This window comes from Sus scrofa, chromosome X (assembly GCF_000003025.6).
Source record: "Sus scrofa isolate TJ Tabasco breed Duroc chromosome X, Sscrofa11.1, whole genome shotgun sequence".
In the NCBI taxonomy this organism is placed as follows: Eukaryota; Metazoa; Chordata; class Mammalia; order Artiodactyla; family Suidae; genus Sus; species Sus scrofa.
In genome coordinates, this window is record NC_010461.5 from 78,870,988 (window position 1) to 78,888,626 (window position 17,639).

General features: G+C 35.5%; 1 protein-coding gene across 5 annotated transcripts in view; it reads left to right on the top strand.

The window, feature by feature from the left end:
* The window catches only part of DIAPH2 (diaphanous related formin 2), a 918,057-nt gene that overhangs the window by 268,603 nt on the left and 631,815 nt on the right, over nucleotides 1-17,639 (top strand). For all 5 annotated transcript variants that reach the window (XR_002340795.1, XM_021080479.1, XM_021080480.1 and 2 more), the window contains 4 exons: nucleotides 2,881-2,945; nucleotides 7,061-7,165; nucleotides 11,515-11,823; nucleotides 13,917-14,031. Coding sequence is in view for 4 of the 5 variants with exons in the window: in XM_021080479.1 (XP_020936138.1) it covers nucleotides 2,881-2,945; nucleotides 7,061-7,165; nucleotides 11,515-11,823; nucleotides 13,917-14,031 (594 nt within the window). In the remaining variant the exon portion in view is untranslated. The remainder of the gene's footprint in view (nucleotides 1-2,880; nucleotides 2,946-7,060; nucleotides 7,166-11,514; nucleotides 11,824-13,916; nucleotides 14,032-17,639) is intronic.

Below are 17,639 nucleotides of genomic sequence, written 5' to 3' on the forward strand. Positions count from 1 at the left end.
TTATTTCAGTAACTTAAGTCCTTTTAATTCTTTCAAAGTAGATCAATTTATATTTTTATAGACTTTACAGCCAGGAGAGAATTCGAGATGATCAAGTTCATCTACTTGGATTGTTGAGGAAATGATCTTATGTCATCCAAGATTGGTAGCTAGCTGCATTTTCTGAAACAATCTCTGAAGGATGATGTGAAACATCTCTTGAGAAATACACTATGTCATATGACCTTATAGGTTAGCAGTTTTATTTATACTTAATCAAAATCACTTGCTAAGATTCAAGCATGAACTCATTTGTCTTGTCTTTAAAGGTAGAAAACAACAGCTGTTGAATGCCAATTGTATGTAATTCTTCACTCCATAGCACAGGGAAGAATCACAGTAATATTGAAAGACGAATTCCTTATTATATATCATGTGTTATTCTCTGGTTTTAAAACAAATGCTCACTTACTGTTGGCGATCTAGAGACTTAACATAAGTGACAAAATAAACTACCAATCTTGTTTTTCAAGCTCAGTACATTTCACAATTGCTCTCTTTTTAGCTCAGTACATCTCCTTATTTCTCTGTCTCTCCCCCTATCCCCTCCCCCTCTCCTCCGTCCCTCCATCCCTCTTCTGTCTATATGCTGATTTTTCATGGAGCATTATTATTAGACTTTTTCCATGTTAACCTTCAAAATGTGACTTTGAATATCTGTATAATAGTCCATTTTATAGAATATCATAATCATCTTAGTCCTTATAGATTGTTTTCAGGTTTTCAGAGTTATAAATGAATTTGCTGTAAATATTCTTTGTACAGATATTTGACTTATTCTCACTATTTCCTTAGGATTGATTTCTCTAAGTGAGGGTATGAACTTTGAAAGGCCAAAAGCTTTTCAGAAAGCTTGTGTCGATCCACATTGCCCCAGCAATTAATGTGAATGCAGGACTCAATGCATATTTTTCCTGGAGCATAATAAACTCAGTATTTATTTCACATCTTGTTTAAAGAGTTATAAGGGACTATTTCCAAATATTTGTATTGGCTTATAATCTGTTGTGGGCCATAGTTGGCACACATGTGCTGCTGCTGCTGATTTTGGCTAACTTATTCAATATTCAACGGACATTTGTTTTGTGTACTGTGTGCCAGGTACTTAGGATTGTGTACAATTAATCCAGAGCACTGGGGTGGGAAGACATGAAGGGATCAGGTGAGAGAGCATAGTCAGTATCAAAAGCCCATTATGACCACATCCATATGTCATCTCTGCAATTGTGAACAAATCATTTAATTTCTCTAGGCTTCAGTCTCCTCAAACTCTAAATTCAAATCAGTTACATGAATGTGTGTTTCTTAATATTTTATGTTCAGAAGTCTTAAATTGCTGATAAAGGTTGTGAAACTTTCATTAGAACACACATACATAGACACACAAATTAGCAGATACTTCAAGAACTTCCAGGAAATCTATGGCTATTTTAAGATCACCTGGATTTGAGAAGCATAGATCCTTTTTCCATTGCACAGTTCTGTAAGTCTAGTATTTTTTTCAATGTATAAATCAGATCATATCCTGGCCTAAATTTCTTCAATGCCTTCCCACTGAAATTTAAATCAAAATAATTACCAGCTATTGCCAGCACAGCACAGATCTGGCCTCTCTTTAATCTCATCATGTCCCACTTTCTTCCTTAGGGGCCTTGCTCCAGCCACATAGTTCTTTACAAAGAAAATCTTTATTGTAGTATACTTGATAAGAACAACTGTATATGTTTAAAGTATAAAATTAGATACATTTTGATATTTGATATTCAAAACTATCATCACAGTCAAGATAATAAGCATCTCTGTCACCCAGTAAAATTTCTTCATTCTCCTTTGTAGTCTGCCCTTCCCATTCTTCTCAACTTCTCCCTGTACTGATTAAATCACTGATCTTCCTTCTCTTACTACAGATTAGATTCATTTTCTAAAATCTATGTAAATGGAAACATACTGTATTTTTTCTCTTTTTTGGCTTTTTCTCTTCAGCATAATTATTTTGTAATTCATTCATGTCATTTTATGTGTCACTAGTTTAATCCTTTTTGTAACTGAGTAGTATTCCAGTTTATGAATATACTGCAATCTATTTATGTATTTACTTGTTGATGGACTTTTGGATTCTTTTAAGTTTTAGGATATTATAAATCTTCAGTAGATATTCACATACAAGTCTGGGTATAGACATATGCTTTCATTTCTTTGGGCTAAATAAATAAGTATGGAATGACTAAGTATAGGTATATAGAATAGACTGTGTATATAATAATTTTGCCTCCAAAGGGTTCTTCAGTTATTTATATTCTGAAGTATTTGATTAGACTTGAGACTTTGGATGTTTGTTTTCTTATTTACGTAATATATTTTGCCCCTGATCAGAAGATATTCAAGTGAAATCTTTAAGAAACCTGAATTTATGAATGTTATTGTATCTTGTCCTCCAGCCTTATTTTAAGGATCATTTTGAGTTTTAATAATCTTAAGCATAGATTCTTTGGCACTTCTCCACCCTTAGTACATTACAAAAATTTTAAAGAATTATGTAATTGTTAAACAGTGAATAATTGCTAAATAATTGGTAAATAATATCTTTGAAAAGATGATGATTTTGTTGTATATTCTTAGATGCTAGGTTTTGTGCCTCAACAATGCTATCATTGAATTCAGTTAGTATGCAAAGAAAGAAAAACCTGGTAGTTTGTTTGATGTGTAGTATAAGTCAGTTTCTTTCTAATAGCAATTGACATAAAAATAATAGTCTACATAGTATAATTATATGTTGGCAGCCATCATTTGCCTAGTGATTCAATGCCGTAATTTCTTACCATTTTTGGTCAATCTTAATAGACGCTTGTGTGAACAAGGCAAAAGTTGAAGAAAGTGAACAAAAAGCAGCGGAATTTTCAAAGAAGGTAAGGCTTATAAAATACTAGCCATATTTGTTAAATTTATACTTTTATTACAGTACATATGCTACCTTGTTTTATTAAGCAAGTCCTTATAAATGTTTCAGTTACATAGGACTTTTTGTTTCCGGATTCAAGCACAACTGCAGAATATTGTTTGCTGGTAAGATAAGGTTGCTACTCTTCCCTGCTAGTCACCTTTAATCCATTATGGAAGAAAAACACTAACTGTATTCTACTAAAGTGATAAATGAAATAAAATTAGGTTGATGGAAGCATGGAGTTAGAAACGGTTAATCAAAGTACATTCCCCCATTGCTTCTCTGCCACTGTTATTTAACTAGTAGCTCTTCGGAGAACTGTTAGATGTTTAGCTAGTTTTATCTATTTTATTCTTTAAATCAGTGCTATTCATAGCAGTAGAATGATGCAGTATTTTTTCTCTTTCTCTACTTAGACTTATCTTCTTTGAATTTTATAATTACAGTTTTTCAAATGATGCCTCTACTTCATGGATGTAAGCTTGGTAGAATTTAAGGTTCCCCTTCTTTGTGTAATGCTTTATGTAAATTCCAGTTTTAATCTGAATTTTATTTGTATCTCAGATAGTCTTTTCCTTATTTCATGAAATCATAGCTGCAGTTTTAGTAGCTTCTACCAAAAGTTGCGGTTTTTTTTTTTTTTTGGGTTCTAGGTCCTAAAAAGCATTAGTAGAGTGTTTCTCTCCTATTGGTGGCAGGGAGAAGGATTGAAGCACGGGTCTAAAAGCTCCCCAGTTTTCATCCTTCTGACAAGCAAGATAAAGTGCTTACATATTGATGTCTCTTCAAAGTTATGACTTACCTTGGAGATTAGATAATCACTTTTGCTATCACTCTAGAAATTAGAGAGTATTACTGACGTTACTTCAGGGCATCTGAAGAAATGACTTTGCTCTTTCAGTTACTGGAATAGATTTTAAGAGTTTGAGCATAAAATGTTTGTGAAGCTGTCATTTTATTGGTAAACAAAAATGCATGCTTTTTGATTAATAGACCTTTATATTTCTAATGTTCATTTTTAAGTAGCACATTTAAAATTCCCTTTGAAAATCTTGGAATCTCCTTAATTTTTCTCTGGCTCTATGATTAGCAACCACAAGACTAGAGCAAATCATGCTGATCCATCTGGTAAAAAATTTCTATAAGCATATATTATTGGAAAAGGGTCTTGAAATAATAAAAAAAAAATTTCAGTATTAGATGCTTTATTCTCACCAACATTGAGAATGAAATATCACCAACATTTATAATGAAAACATATTTGGTTTCCCAGTGGTTATCTGCATGCCTTCTCTTATTCTGGGTGATTTTAAGAGGCAGTATAAAGCAGTTTAAAAAGAGAGAGAGAGAAGGGGGGAGAGGGAGCATCTAGAATGAGAAACAGTTGTAAGATCTGACCTCAGCTTTTCTGCTAATTAGCTGTGACTTTAAGTAAGCCACTTACTCTCCTTGGATCTTACAGTGTTTTCATCATTAAAAGGAGAGAATAAGGTTAGTGGAATTGTAACAAGTCTTCTAGTGCATATCTCAGGCTCCTCTGATTCCTACTCTGTGGGTTTACAGATTAAGATTGTTTTAGATTACCAGCAGAAGCATTGTGTGCCTACCCTGAAGTGTACTAATAGAGGAAAATTGTGTAGAGTGTGTTTGTGTGGACAGCATGCTTGAGAAGCACACAGGAGAAGCCAACTCTGAGAAGGAGGCTGGCAGTAGAGAATCAGATCAATTTTAACACAGATTCTAGTGAAGTTGAAAAAGCTCCATCTTCACAGTGAACTAGGAAACAAGGTCATTTGCTGACACTGAAGGATCTGGGATGGCTTTGGAATTTAAAGAGATTAGAAATGATTTGGACCAAGCTCTGTGGAACATTTTCCTGGGACTCAAGCAGAGATGAATAAAAGAATTAATTAAGTAGTATTTCAGGTTTGACCCAAACACTATTTTTTTTTTCTGGTGTGGTCTTATTTTTAATAAGGAATTGGTTTTGATATGCATGTGCTACATGTATATGCATAGAGAAACATCTGGAAAGGTCCACATCATACTGATAACAATGTTTATCTCAGGATGGGCATAGTGATGAGAGGTAGGATAGAGTCAAAACTTCATATTTTATAAGCATTAGTAGTATTTGAATTTGAATTTTTTAGAAAGAATGTCCCCCATGAACCTACACCCATCTTACTGCCTATCTGTAACCAATTACCATTCCTTGTCTTCTTAGCAATTTTATATTCTACCAAATCTTCATTTTCATGTTCCCAGTTCCCAGCCCAATGCCTGATAGGTAGAGGTTCTTAATAAACGTGTAATGAGAGAAGTGAATATTGGTTTCTTCCAACAGCTATGACCTCTGTTCCATTGTACGCAGAAATGGGAAGGCACTGGTTCTTCTCTCTTTTTTTTTTTTTAAATTACTCAAATGAATTTATGACATCTGTAGTTGTGTAATGATCATAACAATCTGATTTCACAGGATTTCCATCCCACAGCCCAAGCACATCCATCCCCCCACCCCCCAAACTGTCTCCTCTGGAGACCATAAGTTTTTTAATGTCTGCGAGTCAGCATCTGTTCTGCAAAGAAGTTCAGTCTGTCCTTTTTTCAGATTCCACTTATCAGTGAAAGCATTTGATGTTGGTGTCTCATTGTCTGAATGACTTCACTTAGCATGATAGTTTCTAGGTCCATCCATGTTGCAAGAGATGCTGGTATTTTGTTCTTTTTAATGGCTGAGTAATATTCCCTTGTGTATATGTACCACCTCTTCTTGATCCACTCCTCTGTCGATGGACACTGGGGTTGTTTCCATGTCTTGGCTATTGAAAATAGTGCTGCAATGAACATTGGAGTACATGTGTCTTTGCGAGTCATGGTTTTCTCTGGCTAGATGCCCAGGAGTGGGATTGCTGGATCAAATGGTAGTTCTATGTGTAGTTTTCTGAGGACTCTCCATACTGCTTTCCACAGTGGTTGCACCCATTTACAATCCCACCAACAGTGTCATAGGGTTCTTTTGACCCAAACACTATTATCCAAATTACTCACCCACTCTTTCTTTAGACTTGGATCTGAATGGCATTTTACAATTTCTGAAGGTCAAATCTACTGTGATGATGAGTATTTATTAACAGTGAACGTGCCTTTTTATAGTTCCAGTTTTAGGCAGTAAGATGTATCACGTTTAGTAACAGAGTAACATTGTTGGAATAATGTATATAGACTTCTAAAATGACTTGAAGTGACAGCGACAATAAAGGCCAAATGTTGTATAGCTGGACATAAGCAGTATTCATTCCAAGACTTATTTGGGTCTGCTTAGAGCCCTGACTGAAGTAAGGACTGGGCAGAATGCAGGAAGTGGATTGTCACCATTCCAATGGTCTCTTTGGCTTAGCACACCATAGTTGAACCTCCCATTTTCCCTCTTAAAACATTTTATACAGGTGTTTGGGTTAATCATCTGAATGAGAATGCCATTACAGCATATATCATTCTGCTCTCAGATTTTGTGGAGCATCACTTTTTGGATGTTAGACAATTAAGACTGTAATAAAAGTATTCTAATTTATATTAATGTACATCCATTTGAGTGTTCTAAAACTGCAGTCTCTTTTCAAGTTTAAATATAGTTTTAAGGAGCTGAACTGCTTGGTGGCCTAATTGTTAGGTTTCATTTTGTAATTAAACATAAAATTATGGGATGAAACATTTTAAAATGATTAATTTTAAAATTTAACTTTCAGGAATAAAACAGTAAAAATGTCCATTATATATGAAGAGAGCCTTCTGGGTTCACACTTTTAAAATTTTGTTTCATGTTATTTTTTTCAGAAGTGGAAATGGGTTTGTTTACCTTGGGTGAGGGACATATTTCTTCTATCCTTCCACCACAAGCAGTAGACCATCCTCTCAGAGATGTTTAATTGCCATAAAAATAATTGAGATTCTGATTTTGTGAGTGATCTGGGAAATTTAAGAAGCAAAACATACTTCACTTACTTAATACATAATGTCGTTTAAAGCTTACTCCAAACTGTATTATTAAGTGTACATTTGTGGTGGTGATCATTTCAGTTTGATGAAGAATTCACAGCTCGACAGGAAGCTCAAGCTGAGCTTCAAAAAAGGGAAGAAAAAATCAAAGAGCTTGAAACAGAAATCCTGCAACTTCGAACCCAGGTAATGAAACAAGATATAGAATTTGTGTCATGTCACAGGGAGTTCGATGGTAGGAAATTATCTTGTTAGATGGAAGGAAAAATGTGGCCAGAAGCAGACTTTTTGGCAGTTCCACATTTTAGGTGAAATAACTACAGATTTGATTTTTTCAAGACAATAAATCATTTTAATGTTTGGGTAAAAATAAGTCATTAGTTGCATAAACTGCCCTGAATATTTTTAATGGAATATATTACATGAGCAAAACTCTCTTTGAGATGAAATTTTCATGGTGATTTGGGAAGTTAGATGCGTAGTATTTTCTTTCAAAAGGAATGTGGAAAAATGTTCATTAATTTTAATTATCCCAAAAGTTTTTTGAGATCTCTTTAAATCTCTACTACTATAATTTCAAAATCTATAAACTTTATATTTCCACCTACATTCCCTATGAAGAAAAGCTCCCATATACACTTAAAATCATAATGATGGTGTCTTTTAGAGTCTATTAAGTACTCTCAACATAATGTAGTTTTAAATGAATATTGTAAAACGTTAAGATTACTTAGCATAGTAGATGCTCAGTAGGTGTTTTTTGATTGACCAGGTCTATTTCTATCAGAAGTCACTAGTGAACTCCAAATTATCCAATGCAGTGGCCTTTTCCTACCCTTAGACTCTTTCACTTTTCTATAATATTTGATCATTTCTTTTCACTAAATCTTTCTCTTTGTGTCATATTTCTTTTTTATATCTCTCAGAACTCATTTTCTCTTTGTCTTTATCCCCCAGATGATGATGTTCCCCAGTGTTCTGTCTTCTGTTTTTTTCCCCCCTCTGTCCTTGCGCTAATATCCAATTCAATATCGTAAATTCAAATATCATGTTTTAGTGGATGTCAAGTCTCCTGGCTTTGTCATCTATTTCCAGCTCTTGATTAGATCTCTGCATAGACAGTCCTGCTGCATGTTGAAATCAAGCCCTTTATTTATGGTCACTTCCCTTTCCTCAAACCACCTTGGTCTCCTTTGTTTGTTTGTTTGTTTTTTTCATTGAAGTATAGTTGATTTACAAGTGTTAATTTCTGTTGTGCAGCAAAGTGATTGAAGTATACATATATATCTCTATCTATATACATTCGTTTAATATTCTTTTCCATTGTGATTTATCACAGGATATTGAATGTAGTTCCTTGTGCTCTATTCTTATTTGTTTAAATTTAGCACCAATTTTTTGCATTACGAAGCTGGAGATTTCTTTGCCTTTTCCCCACCCTGCCACCTGACCAATTACGCTGGTCACTGTTTTATGTCAGTTCTTCATCTTTCTTCCCTTTGCATCAAAACCTAGAAACCCCCAGGGTCACACTCTTATATATCCTGCTTGGAATATTACAATTGTTTCCTAAATTTCCTCCTTGCCTATAGTCTCTTCCTCTTCAGATTCATCCTTTATGTCAGTTGCAAATTAATCTTCTTAAAACACTGCCGATTATTGTCACTCCAGGCTTTAATATGTTCACTGGTTGCCTGTTGAATTCAGGATTAAAGAAAAATCTCCTTACCGGGAATTGGAAGGCCTTCTCTCCTGGGCTCCCTTATCTCCCCTTTGCAGCCTCGTCTCTGCTCCCCTAACTCCAGCCTCTGTTGCAGCTAAGTCACCTTTCCTCCCTCCACATTTAGAATTTACTGTCCCCACAGTTTTCCTTCTGCCAGCATTTCCCAGACATTAGTTACAGTGATGCTAATAGGTTTTTCATTAGGAAAGCATTCCATAGTCCAATAAATTTGGTACACTTGAAATTCTCCTCTTGGAGATTCATGACACTCATTAGCATAGTAAAGGGTCTGAGAGGTCCTACACTGAAGAAACCTGTCTCTTTTTCAAACTCATTTAGCCATGGAACCCTTTATCTCAGACCACCTTTTAACATCTCTTACAAAATTGCATTTTCATGGAACTTGGTTAAGAAATGCTGACTTATTCTCTGAAATGCCCTCCTTTGCTCACTCATCTGTGCTGGTGAAATATCTACTTTAAGAATAAACTCAGAAAAATACCCTTTGGAAAGCATCACCAAAAATTGTTAGGCGAGTTCCCATTGTGGCTCATCAGGTTAAGAACCTGATTCTGTCTCATAGAGAATTTGGGTTCAATCCCTGCCCTTGCTCAGTGGGTTAAGGATCTGGGCATGCTGCAAGCTGCAGTATGTCACAGACCTGGCTCAGATCTGGTGTAGCTGTGGATGTGGCATAGGCCTGTAGCTGCACCTCTGATTGGACCCCTAGCTCAGGAACCACCATATGCTGCAGGTATGGCCAGAAAACAAAACAAAACGAAACAACACTCTGTTAGAGAATTTTTCTTTGAACTTCTATATCATTTTTGTAGACCACTTGTAGTATATTTGGTTTTGTGCCTACTCTATTTCTGCCACTGCAGTATAAGCACCTTAGGACAATGGCTTTACTTCTATTTTTATTACAATCCCTACTACACCTAGCACAAGGCCTTGCCATTCAGTGATTAGTTGCTTATTTATTATTAACTGATCTGTAAAAGTGCAGAGTTAAACAATACTTTCTAGAACACCCCAAATTATGTCTAATACTAAATTATTCATTTGCCGTATTCAATTCTTAATACTCTATTGTGGTTTCATTGTTCCATTCCTAATGGTTGATAGAAGAAAATGGCTGAATAAGAAAAATCTTAATTTAAAGTGATAAAATGTTTGTGATTACACAAGTTTAATATTATAAAGATGATCTAATAGAAAAAGTGATGTTTACAATAAGTATTACTTTACTTTTGCTGCCTGCTAATAGAAATGGGACATACATTTTACCTTCCAAATTATTCAACAAATCCATTTATACACAAAACTTGGAGAGTAAATTACTAATTTACTGAGCTTTTTAGAAAAATTATTTTAATTTTCCCCAGAATTTCTGATATATCAATCATGATTAGAAAAAATTTGGCTTTTTTGTTGCATTAAAAATAAAAAGAATTTTGAATAATTTAATCCTATCTTTAATTCTTCCTAATCCCAGGATTGTCAATTATTCAGTATATAAACACTTTAGCGAATAAAATATTGTGATGTTCTCTACCTATGATTGTTAAAATTTAATATTCTTGTAAATGAGTCAATCCTTTAAATCGACTGCTCCAAAAATATGCTTCAACTTATTTATTATGTAAAGATATTGCTAAGTATTAGTAAAGATTTTAAGAGTCTCTCTCCAAATAAAAATAACACGATACAAAGAAAGTTTAACTGTTTTAAACTTTTTATTCCTTTAATCTAATGTTATATCTCAATTACAATAGATATGTTTCCTTGTAGGAATTTCCTAGGAATGTTTATAATTAGCACATTCACTTCTATATATTCATTTGTTTTGGAAAGTAAACCATTGTAATCAGTAATGGTTTAAGGAAACATGTACAGATTAATCATCAAAAAAGTAGACAATATGGAATGCAATGTTCTCTGTCAGCTGTCATCCATTGTCATTAGAGAATGAGCCTGAAGTTATTTCCTGGTGGTAGAAAAAAGTTATAATCTTCTCACACTGCAGTCTGTATGAATTAGTTCCTCTCATGGCACCTGACACCCATTCATGAGGAGCTAGTCTGCTATAGTAGAAAGAGAACTGCCTTAGATATGAGAAGAACCACATTTGAATCTTAATCACATTTCAGACTGTTGGACCTTTGGTTAGTCATTGAACGTCTTTGTAGTTATAGTTTGCTCATCTATAAGTGGTGAGATAAAGGTGAGATGAAAATGCCTGACCTATATTATAGGGTTATAATAAGGATTAAAAGAGATAATAGATGTAAAAATATCTATTTTGATAAATGTATATTATTATGCAAATAAATGTTACCTAGCATTAATTCTTGGTATTAGAAGACAACTAAGTTACTGCTGCTATGAGATAGACTCTTTGTGTAAAGCTAATTGGCCCCAAGAAAATAAAATCTATGATTTTGTATGAATCACCCCATATACATACCAACCAGTCTAACAGGGCCAAGACATATATAGTACTTCTTCATTGCATGTATTTATGATGAGAGGTAAGTTTTCATTAGTTTGGAGGAGTGTTTCACAAAATCTTTGAGGATGCCAACTTTCCTAGCCTTAGTATATTAACACAGTCAGTCATTATCCAGGCTATATAATGCTTATTGAAAACCTTTGCAAGTCTTTTACATGTACTATTAGGCCCTTAGATGTTGCTAAATTAAGTAAATTGCAGAGAAACCAACCACAAATGTCTCTCCTGATTAAGTTTTCTTTGCTACTATACTTTACTGTAAGCATTTAAATAAACATTGGGTTTTGTATATTTCAGGGACATGGACTCTCAGGTGCATCGGGCATTCCCGGCCCCCCTCCACCACCTCCATTGCCAGGTGTTGGGCCACCCTCAGCCCCACCCCCACCAGCGCCACCTCTACCTGGAGTAGGTCCTCCTCCTCCTCCACCTCCTTTACCTGGAGGGCCTGGAATACCACCGCCTTTGTTTGGGGGACCTCCTCCACCACCTCCCCTTGGAGGAATTCCTCCTCCTCCAGGAACAGTACTTGATCTACCACATGGAATGAAGCAGAAAAAAATATATAAACCTGAGGTGTCCATGAAGAGAATCAACTGGTCAAAGGTAATACTCTGGGGCTTTCTGGCTTTGTGTAGCAACTGTTGATCATTAATGTGTGAATGCTAACATTGCTACATGTAAGTATGATAAATATTAGAGATCATGACTGCTGATTCTTTTGCTTTCGTTTGTTTGCGTTCACCATCTCACCTCCATCTTCCAGTTCGAGTAGCTAGAGAATCAGAAACTCCATAGATATCTTGAAATTAATGTGGAGGGCAAAAGTAAAATCAAAGTGAAAGTGGTTTTAGAGGATAGTATATGAAAAATAGTTTTGTTATTTTACCATTGTTGAATTGCTGTAACAGTCTTAAAAATAATCTTGTATTAATGAGCCTTTTTATTTATTTTTGTTCTTAGAAATTTTTTTTAGTTTTAAACTTTCAGATAGTGTGGAATTTGTGACAGCATTCAGTAGAGACATGAGCTAATTGAGTTTTTTATATGATATATGAAAATTTTTTCTTTTGAATGTGATTTTGTTTTATTATTATCAAATAACATGTCTTATAAAATGCTTATTATCAAGATTGACACAGTTTCAAATAGGTAGAAACTAATCTAATGAAAATACAATTACCCAGGCCACCATTTTATTCCAAGACTTACAGTGATATATCCAAAATATCTGCATATAAAATTGGTTTGGCCAGAATAATGGTTAAATCAGTTTCTTTAAAGTTTTATTGAATTATAGTTGATTTACAACATTGTGATAATTTCTGTTGTATAACAAAGTGATTCACTTATATACATATCCTTTTTAAATCAGTTTTAAAGTTAAACATATACTTATGCTTTACTCATAAGTGAGGTATAAATATTTTTGGAGTGTAGTTATGTTTTATTAAGTGCAGTTCACCAAACTATAAGATCCAGAAGCTGATGGCCCAGTTATCTGTGTGTGTAAATGTAATGATATGTTAATATATTAATTAAGCACACAGTGTAATGGCACTTACATATCACAAAGCATCATGATATGTACTGAAAAATGCACATTTCTAATACTGAGTTTCAGGGTAGTGGCTATGAGCAGAATTCTGCCGAGCTACACTGCCTGGGTTTAAATCCCATCTTTGCCATTCATTGGCTTGGGCAGCCATTCAAACTTTCTGGAGCTCAGTTTCCTCATCTTTAACGTGGAGATAATCATAAATCCTGCTTCAGAGGATTATTGTGAGGATTAGATTAGATGAGTTAATATGTGAAATCACTTTAAAACAATATCTGACACATTGTAGCGGGTATATAATTGTCAGCTGTTATGATTATTGCAGGGAACCTAGTCGGGAAACATGGGAAATTACTTTGTTTAATCTCAGTTTCTCCATTTTGGAAAATCCAGGAGCAAGAAGAATGTATGTAAGTTGGGGGAGGGATTTACTAAAATGTGTTTAAGATTCCTTATAGTAGAAGATTATTATTTTTTAATGCTTTTTTACATGGAACGCTTCACGAATTTGCGTGTCATACTTGCAGAGGGGCCATGCTAATCTTCTCTGTATCATTCCAATTTTAGTATATGTGTTGCCGAAGCGAGCACTAGTAGAAGATTTTTAAAATGTAATTTTCTATGTTGCCTATTGCTATCATGTATTTTTCTGTACACTGATAGAAGTCTGTGGCTTTCCCAAATGAATTTTTACTTAAAAAGTGTTATTTTGAAAGATCCTAAAATCAATTTAGTAGGTAGATAAATAAAGATAATTTTATTCAACATTGGGGAAAGTAAATTAGTTGAAAAAATAAGTATGAAATGATAATTTAAAACTATTCTTTGGGAGTTCCCGTCGTGGCGCAGTGGTTAACGAATCCGACTAGGAACCATGAGGTTGCGGGTTCGGTCCCTGCCCTTGCTCAGTGGGTTAACGATCCAGCGTTGCCGTGAGCTGTGGTGTAGGTTGCAGACGCGGCTCAGGACCCCGCGTTGCTGTGGCTCTGGCGTAGGCCGGTGGCTACAGCTCCGATTCAACCCCTAGCCTGGGAACCTCCATATGCTGCGGGAGCGGCCCAAGAAATAGCAACAACAACAACAACAAAAAAAGACAAAAACAAACAAACAAACAAACTATTCTTTGTTACTTTCGTTTTAGATTGAACCCAAAGAATTATCTGAGAGCTGTTTCTGGTTGAAAGTTAAGGAGGACAAGTTTGAAAATCCAGATCTTTTTGCAAAACTGGCACTGAATTTTGCTACACAAATGAAAGGTATGTTTTTTTTTTAATATAAAGTTCTTATCCTGATATATTGAATTCAGTGCTTTGCTAAAAATTTCTAGTAGCTTATACAAGTATAATTTTTCCACACTGTATATATTTCAAACATAAGTCGATTGACATATGAACTATATTTTACTTGGCAACTAAAGGATAGCTCTTTTTCCTTTTAAACTTATTGTCCATAAATGTTATTATGCAACTGAAAATGTGTTTTTTATTGTTTAATATGAGACTTATACTCCTGTATTATAAAGTTTTCATTTTTTCATTACTCAATGACTTTATTACATTTATAGCTGTACAATGATCATCACAACCCAATTTTATAGGATTTCCATCCCCAAACCCCAGTGCATCCCCCACCCTTCAAACACTCTTCTTTGGAAACAATAAGTTTTTCAAAGTCTGTGAGTCAGTATCTGTTCGGCAAAGAAGTTCAGTCTGTCCTTTTTTCAGATTCCACATGTCAATGAAAGCATTTGATGTTGGTGTCTCATTGGTCTGACTGACTTCACTTAGCATAATAATTTCTAGGTCCATCCATGTTGCTAAAAATGCCAGTATTTTGTTCCTTTTAATGGCTGAGTCATATTCCATTGTGTATATGTACCACTTCTTATTGATCCACTCCTCTGTTGATGCACATTTAGGTTGTTTCCATGTCTTGGCTATTGAAAATAGGGCTGCAATGAACATTGGAGTACATGTGTCTTTGCGAGTCATGGTTTTCTCTGGCTAGATGCCCAGGAGTGGGATTGCTGGATCAAATGGTAGTTCTATGTGTAGTTTTCTGAGGACTCTCCATACTGTTTTCCACAGTGGTTGCACCAATTTACAATCCCACTGAAAGTGTCCTAGGGTTCCTTTTTCTCCACACCCTCTCCAGCACTTACTGTTTGTAGACTTTTTGATGGTGGCCATTCTGGCTGGTGTAAGGTGGTACCTCGTAGTGGATTTGATTGGCATTTCTCTAATAATGAGTGATGTTGTACATCTTTTCATGTGTTTTTTGGCCATCTGTATGTCTTCTTTGGAGAACTGTCTGTATACATCTTCTGCCCATTTTTGGATTGGCTTGTTTGTTTTTTTGGTATGGAACTGCAGAAGGTGTTTATAAATTGTGGAGATTAACCCCTTGTTAGTGGATTCACTTGCAAAGATTTTCTCCCATTGTGTGGGTTGTCTTTTCCTTTCATTTAGGGTTTCCTTTGCTGTGCAGAAACGTTTAAGTTTGATTAGGTCCCATGTGTTTATTTTTATTTTTACTGTCATTTCTCTAAGAGGTGGATCTGAGAAGATATTGCTGTGGTTTATGTCAGAGCGTGTTTGGCCTATGTTTTCCTCTAAGAGTTTTATAGTGTCTGGTTTTATATCTAGTGTTTCATCCCTTTGGAGTTTATTTTTGTGTACAGTGTTAGGGAGTGTTCTCATTTCATTCTTTTCCCTGTGGCTGTCCAGTTTTCCCAGCAGCACTTATTGACCAAGCTGTCTTTCTGTCTTTGTGCCAGTAGCATACAGTTTTGATTACCATTGCTTTGTAGTATAGTCTGAAGTCTGGGAGCCTGATTCCTCCAGCTTAATTTTTCTTTTTCAGGATGTTTTTGGCTCTTCTGGGTCTTTTTTTTTTGCCTTTTCTAGGGCCACTCTTGTAGCATATGGAGATCCCCAGGGTAGGGGTCTAATTGGAGCAGTACCACCAGAATACACCAGAGCCACAGCAATGCAGGATCCGAGCAGCATCTGTGACCTACACCAAAGCTCATGGCAACACGGGATCCTTAACCCACTGAGCAGGGCCAAGGATCGAACCTATAACCTCATGGTTCCTAGTTGGATTTGTTAACTACTGGCCATGATGGGACCTCCTATTCTGGGCCTTTTGTGCTTCCAAACAAACTTTAAAATATTTTGTTAGCGTTCTGTAATAAATGTCCTTGGTAGTTTGATAGGGACTGCATTGACTACGTTGATTACCTTGGGTAGTATAGTCTTTTTGTTAATATTGACTCTTCCAATCCAAGAGCATGATAAGTCTTTCCATCTATTTGTGTCATCTTTGATTTCTTTCATTAGTGTCTTATACTTTTTAGAGTATAGGTCTTTTATCTTTAGGTAGGTTTACTCCTAGGTATTTTATTCTTTTAGATGCAATGGTAAATGGAATTGCTTCGCTAATTTCTCTTTCTGAACTTTCATTGTTAGTATATAGAAATACCATCGATTTCTGTATATGTATTAATTTTGTATCCTGTGACTTTGCCAAATTCATGGTTGAGCTCTAAAGTTTTCTGGTACAGTCTTTAGGGTTCTCTAGGTATAGGATCATGTCATCTGCAAATAATGATAGTTTTCCTTCTTCTTTTCCAATATGGATTCCTTTTATTTTCTTCTCTTCTCCAATTGCTGTTGCTAGGACTTCAAAAACTGTGTCGAAGGATGTCTGTGAGAGCAGACATCCTTGTCTTGTTCCTGATCTCAGCAGGAATTCTTTTAGCTTTTCACTATTGAGAATGATGTTTGCTGTGGGTTTCTCATATATGACCTTGATTATGTTGAGGTAGGTTCCCTCTTTTCCCACTTTTTGAAGGGTTTTTTTTTATTTTTGTCTTTTGATGTTGCTGTTGTTGATATTTCTTGGGCTGCTCCCGCGGCATATGGAGGTTCCCAGGCTAGGGGTTGAATCGGAGCTGTAGCCACCGGCCTACAACAGAGCCACAGCAACGCGGGATCTGAGCCGCGTCTGCAACCTACACCACAGCTCACGGCAACGCCGGATCGTTAACCCACTGAGCAAGGGCAGGGACCGAACCCGCAACCTCATGGTTCCTAGTCGGATTCGTTAACCACTGCGCCACGACGGGAACTCCGCGTTTTTTTTTTTTTTTATCAGAAATGGGTGTTGGATTTTGTCAAAGACTTTCTCTGCATCTATTGAAAGGATCGTATGATTTTTATTCTTCAGTTTCTTGATGTGGTGTAACTCACTGATGGATTTGTGGATATTGAAGAACCCTTGCATCCCTGGGATAAATCCCACTTGATCATGACGTCCAATCCTTTTAATATATTCTTGGATGTGGTTTGCTAGTATTTTGTTGAGGGTTTTTGCATTGATGTTCATCAGTGAAATTGGCCTGTAGTTTTCTTTTTCTGTGGTATCTTTGTCTGGTTTTGGTATCAGGGTGATGGCCTCAGAGAATGACTTTGGGAGTATCCCTTCCTCTGCAATATTTTGGAAAAAGTTTCAGAAGTATAGGTGTTAGCTCTTCTCTAAATGTTGGATAGAATTCGCATGTGAATCCATCTGATCCTGGACTTTTGTTTGTTGAAAGTATTTTAATCACAGTTTCAATTTCAGTTCTTGTGATTGGTCCATTCATTCTTTACATTTCATCTTGGTTTAGTCTTGGAAGATTGTATGTTTCTAAGAATTTGTCCATTTCTTCTAGGTTTTCTGCTTTATTTGGCATATAGTTGCATATAGTAGTCCCTTATGATCCTTTGTATTTCTGTGATGTCCTGTTGTTACTTCTCCTTTTTCATTTCTAATTTTATTGATTTGAGTCCTCTCTCTTTTTTGCTTGATAAGTCTGGCT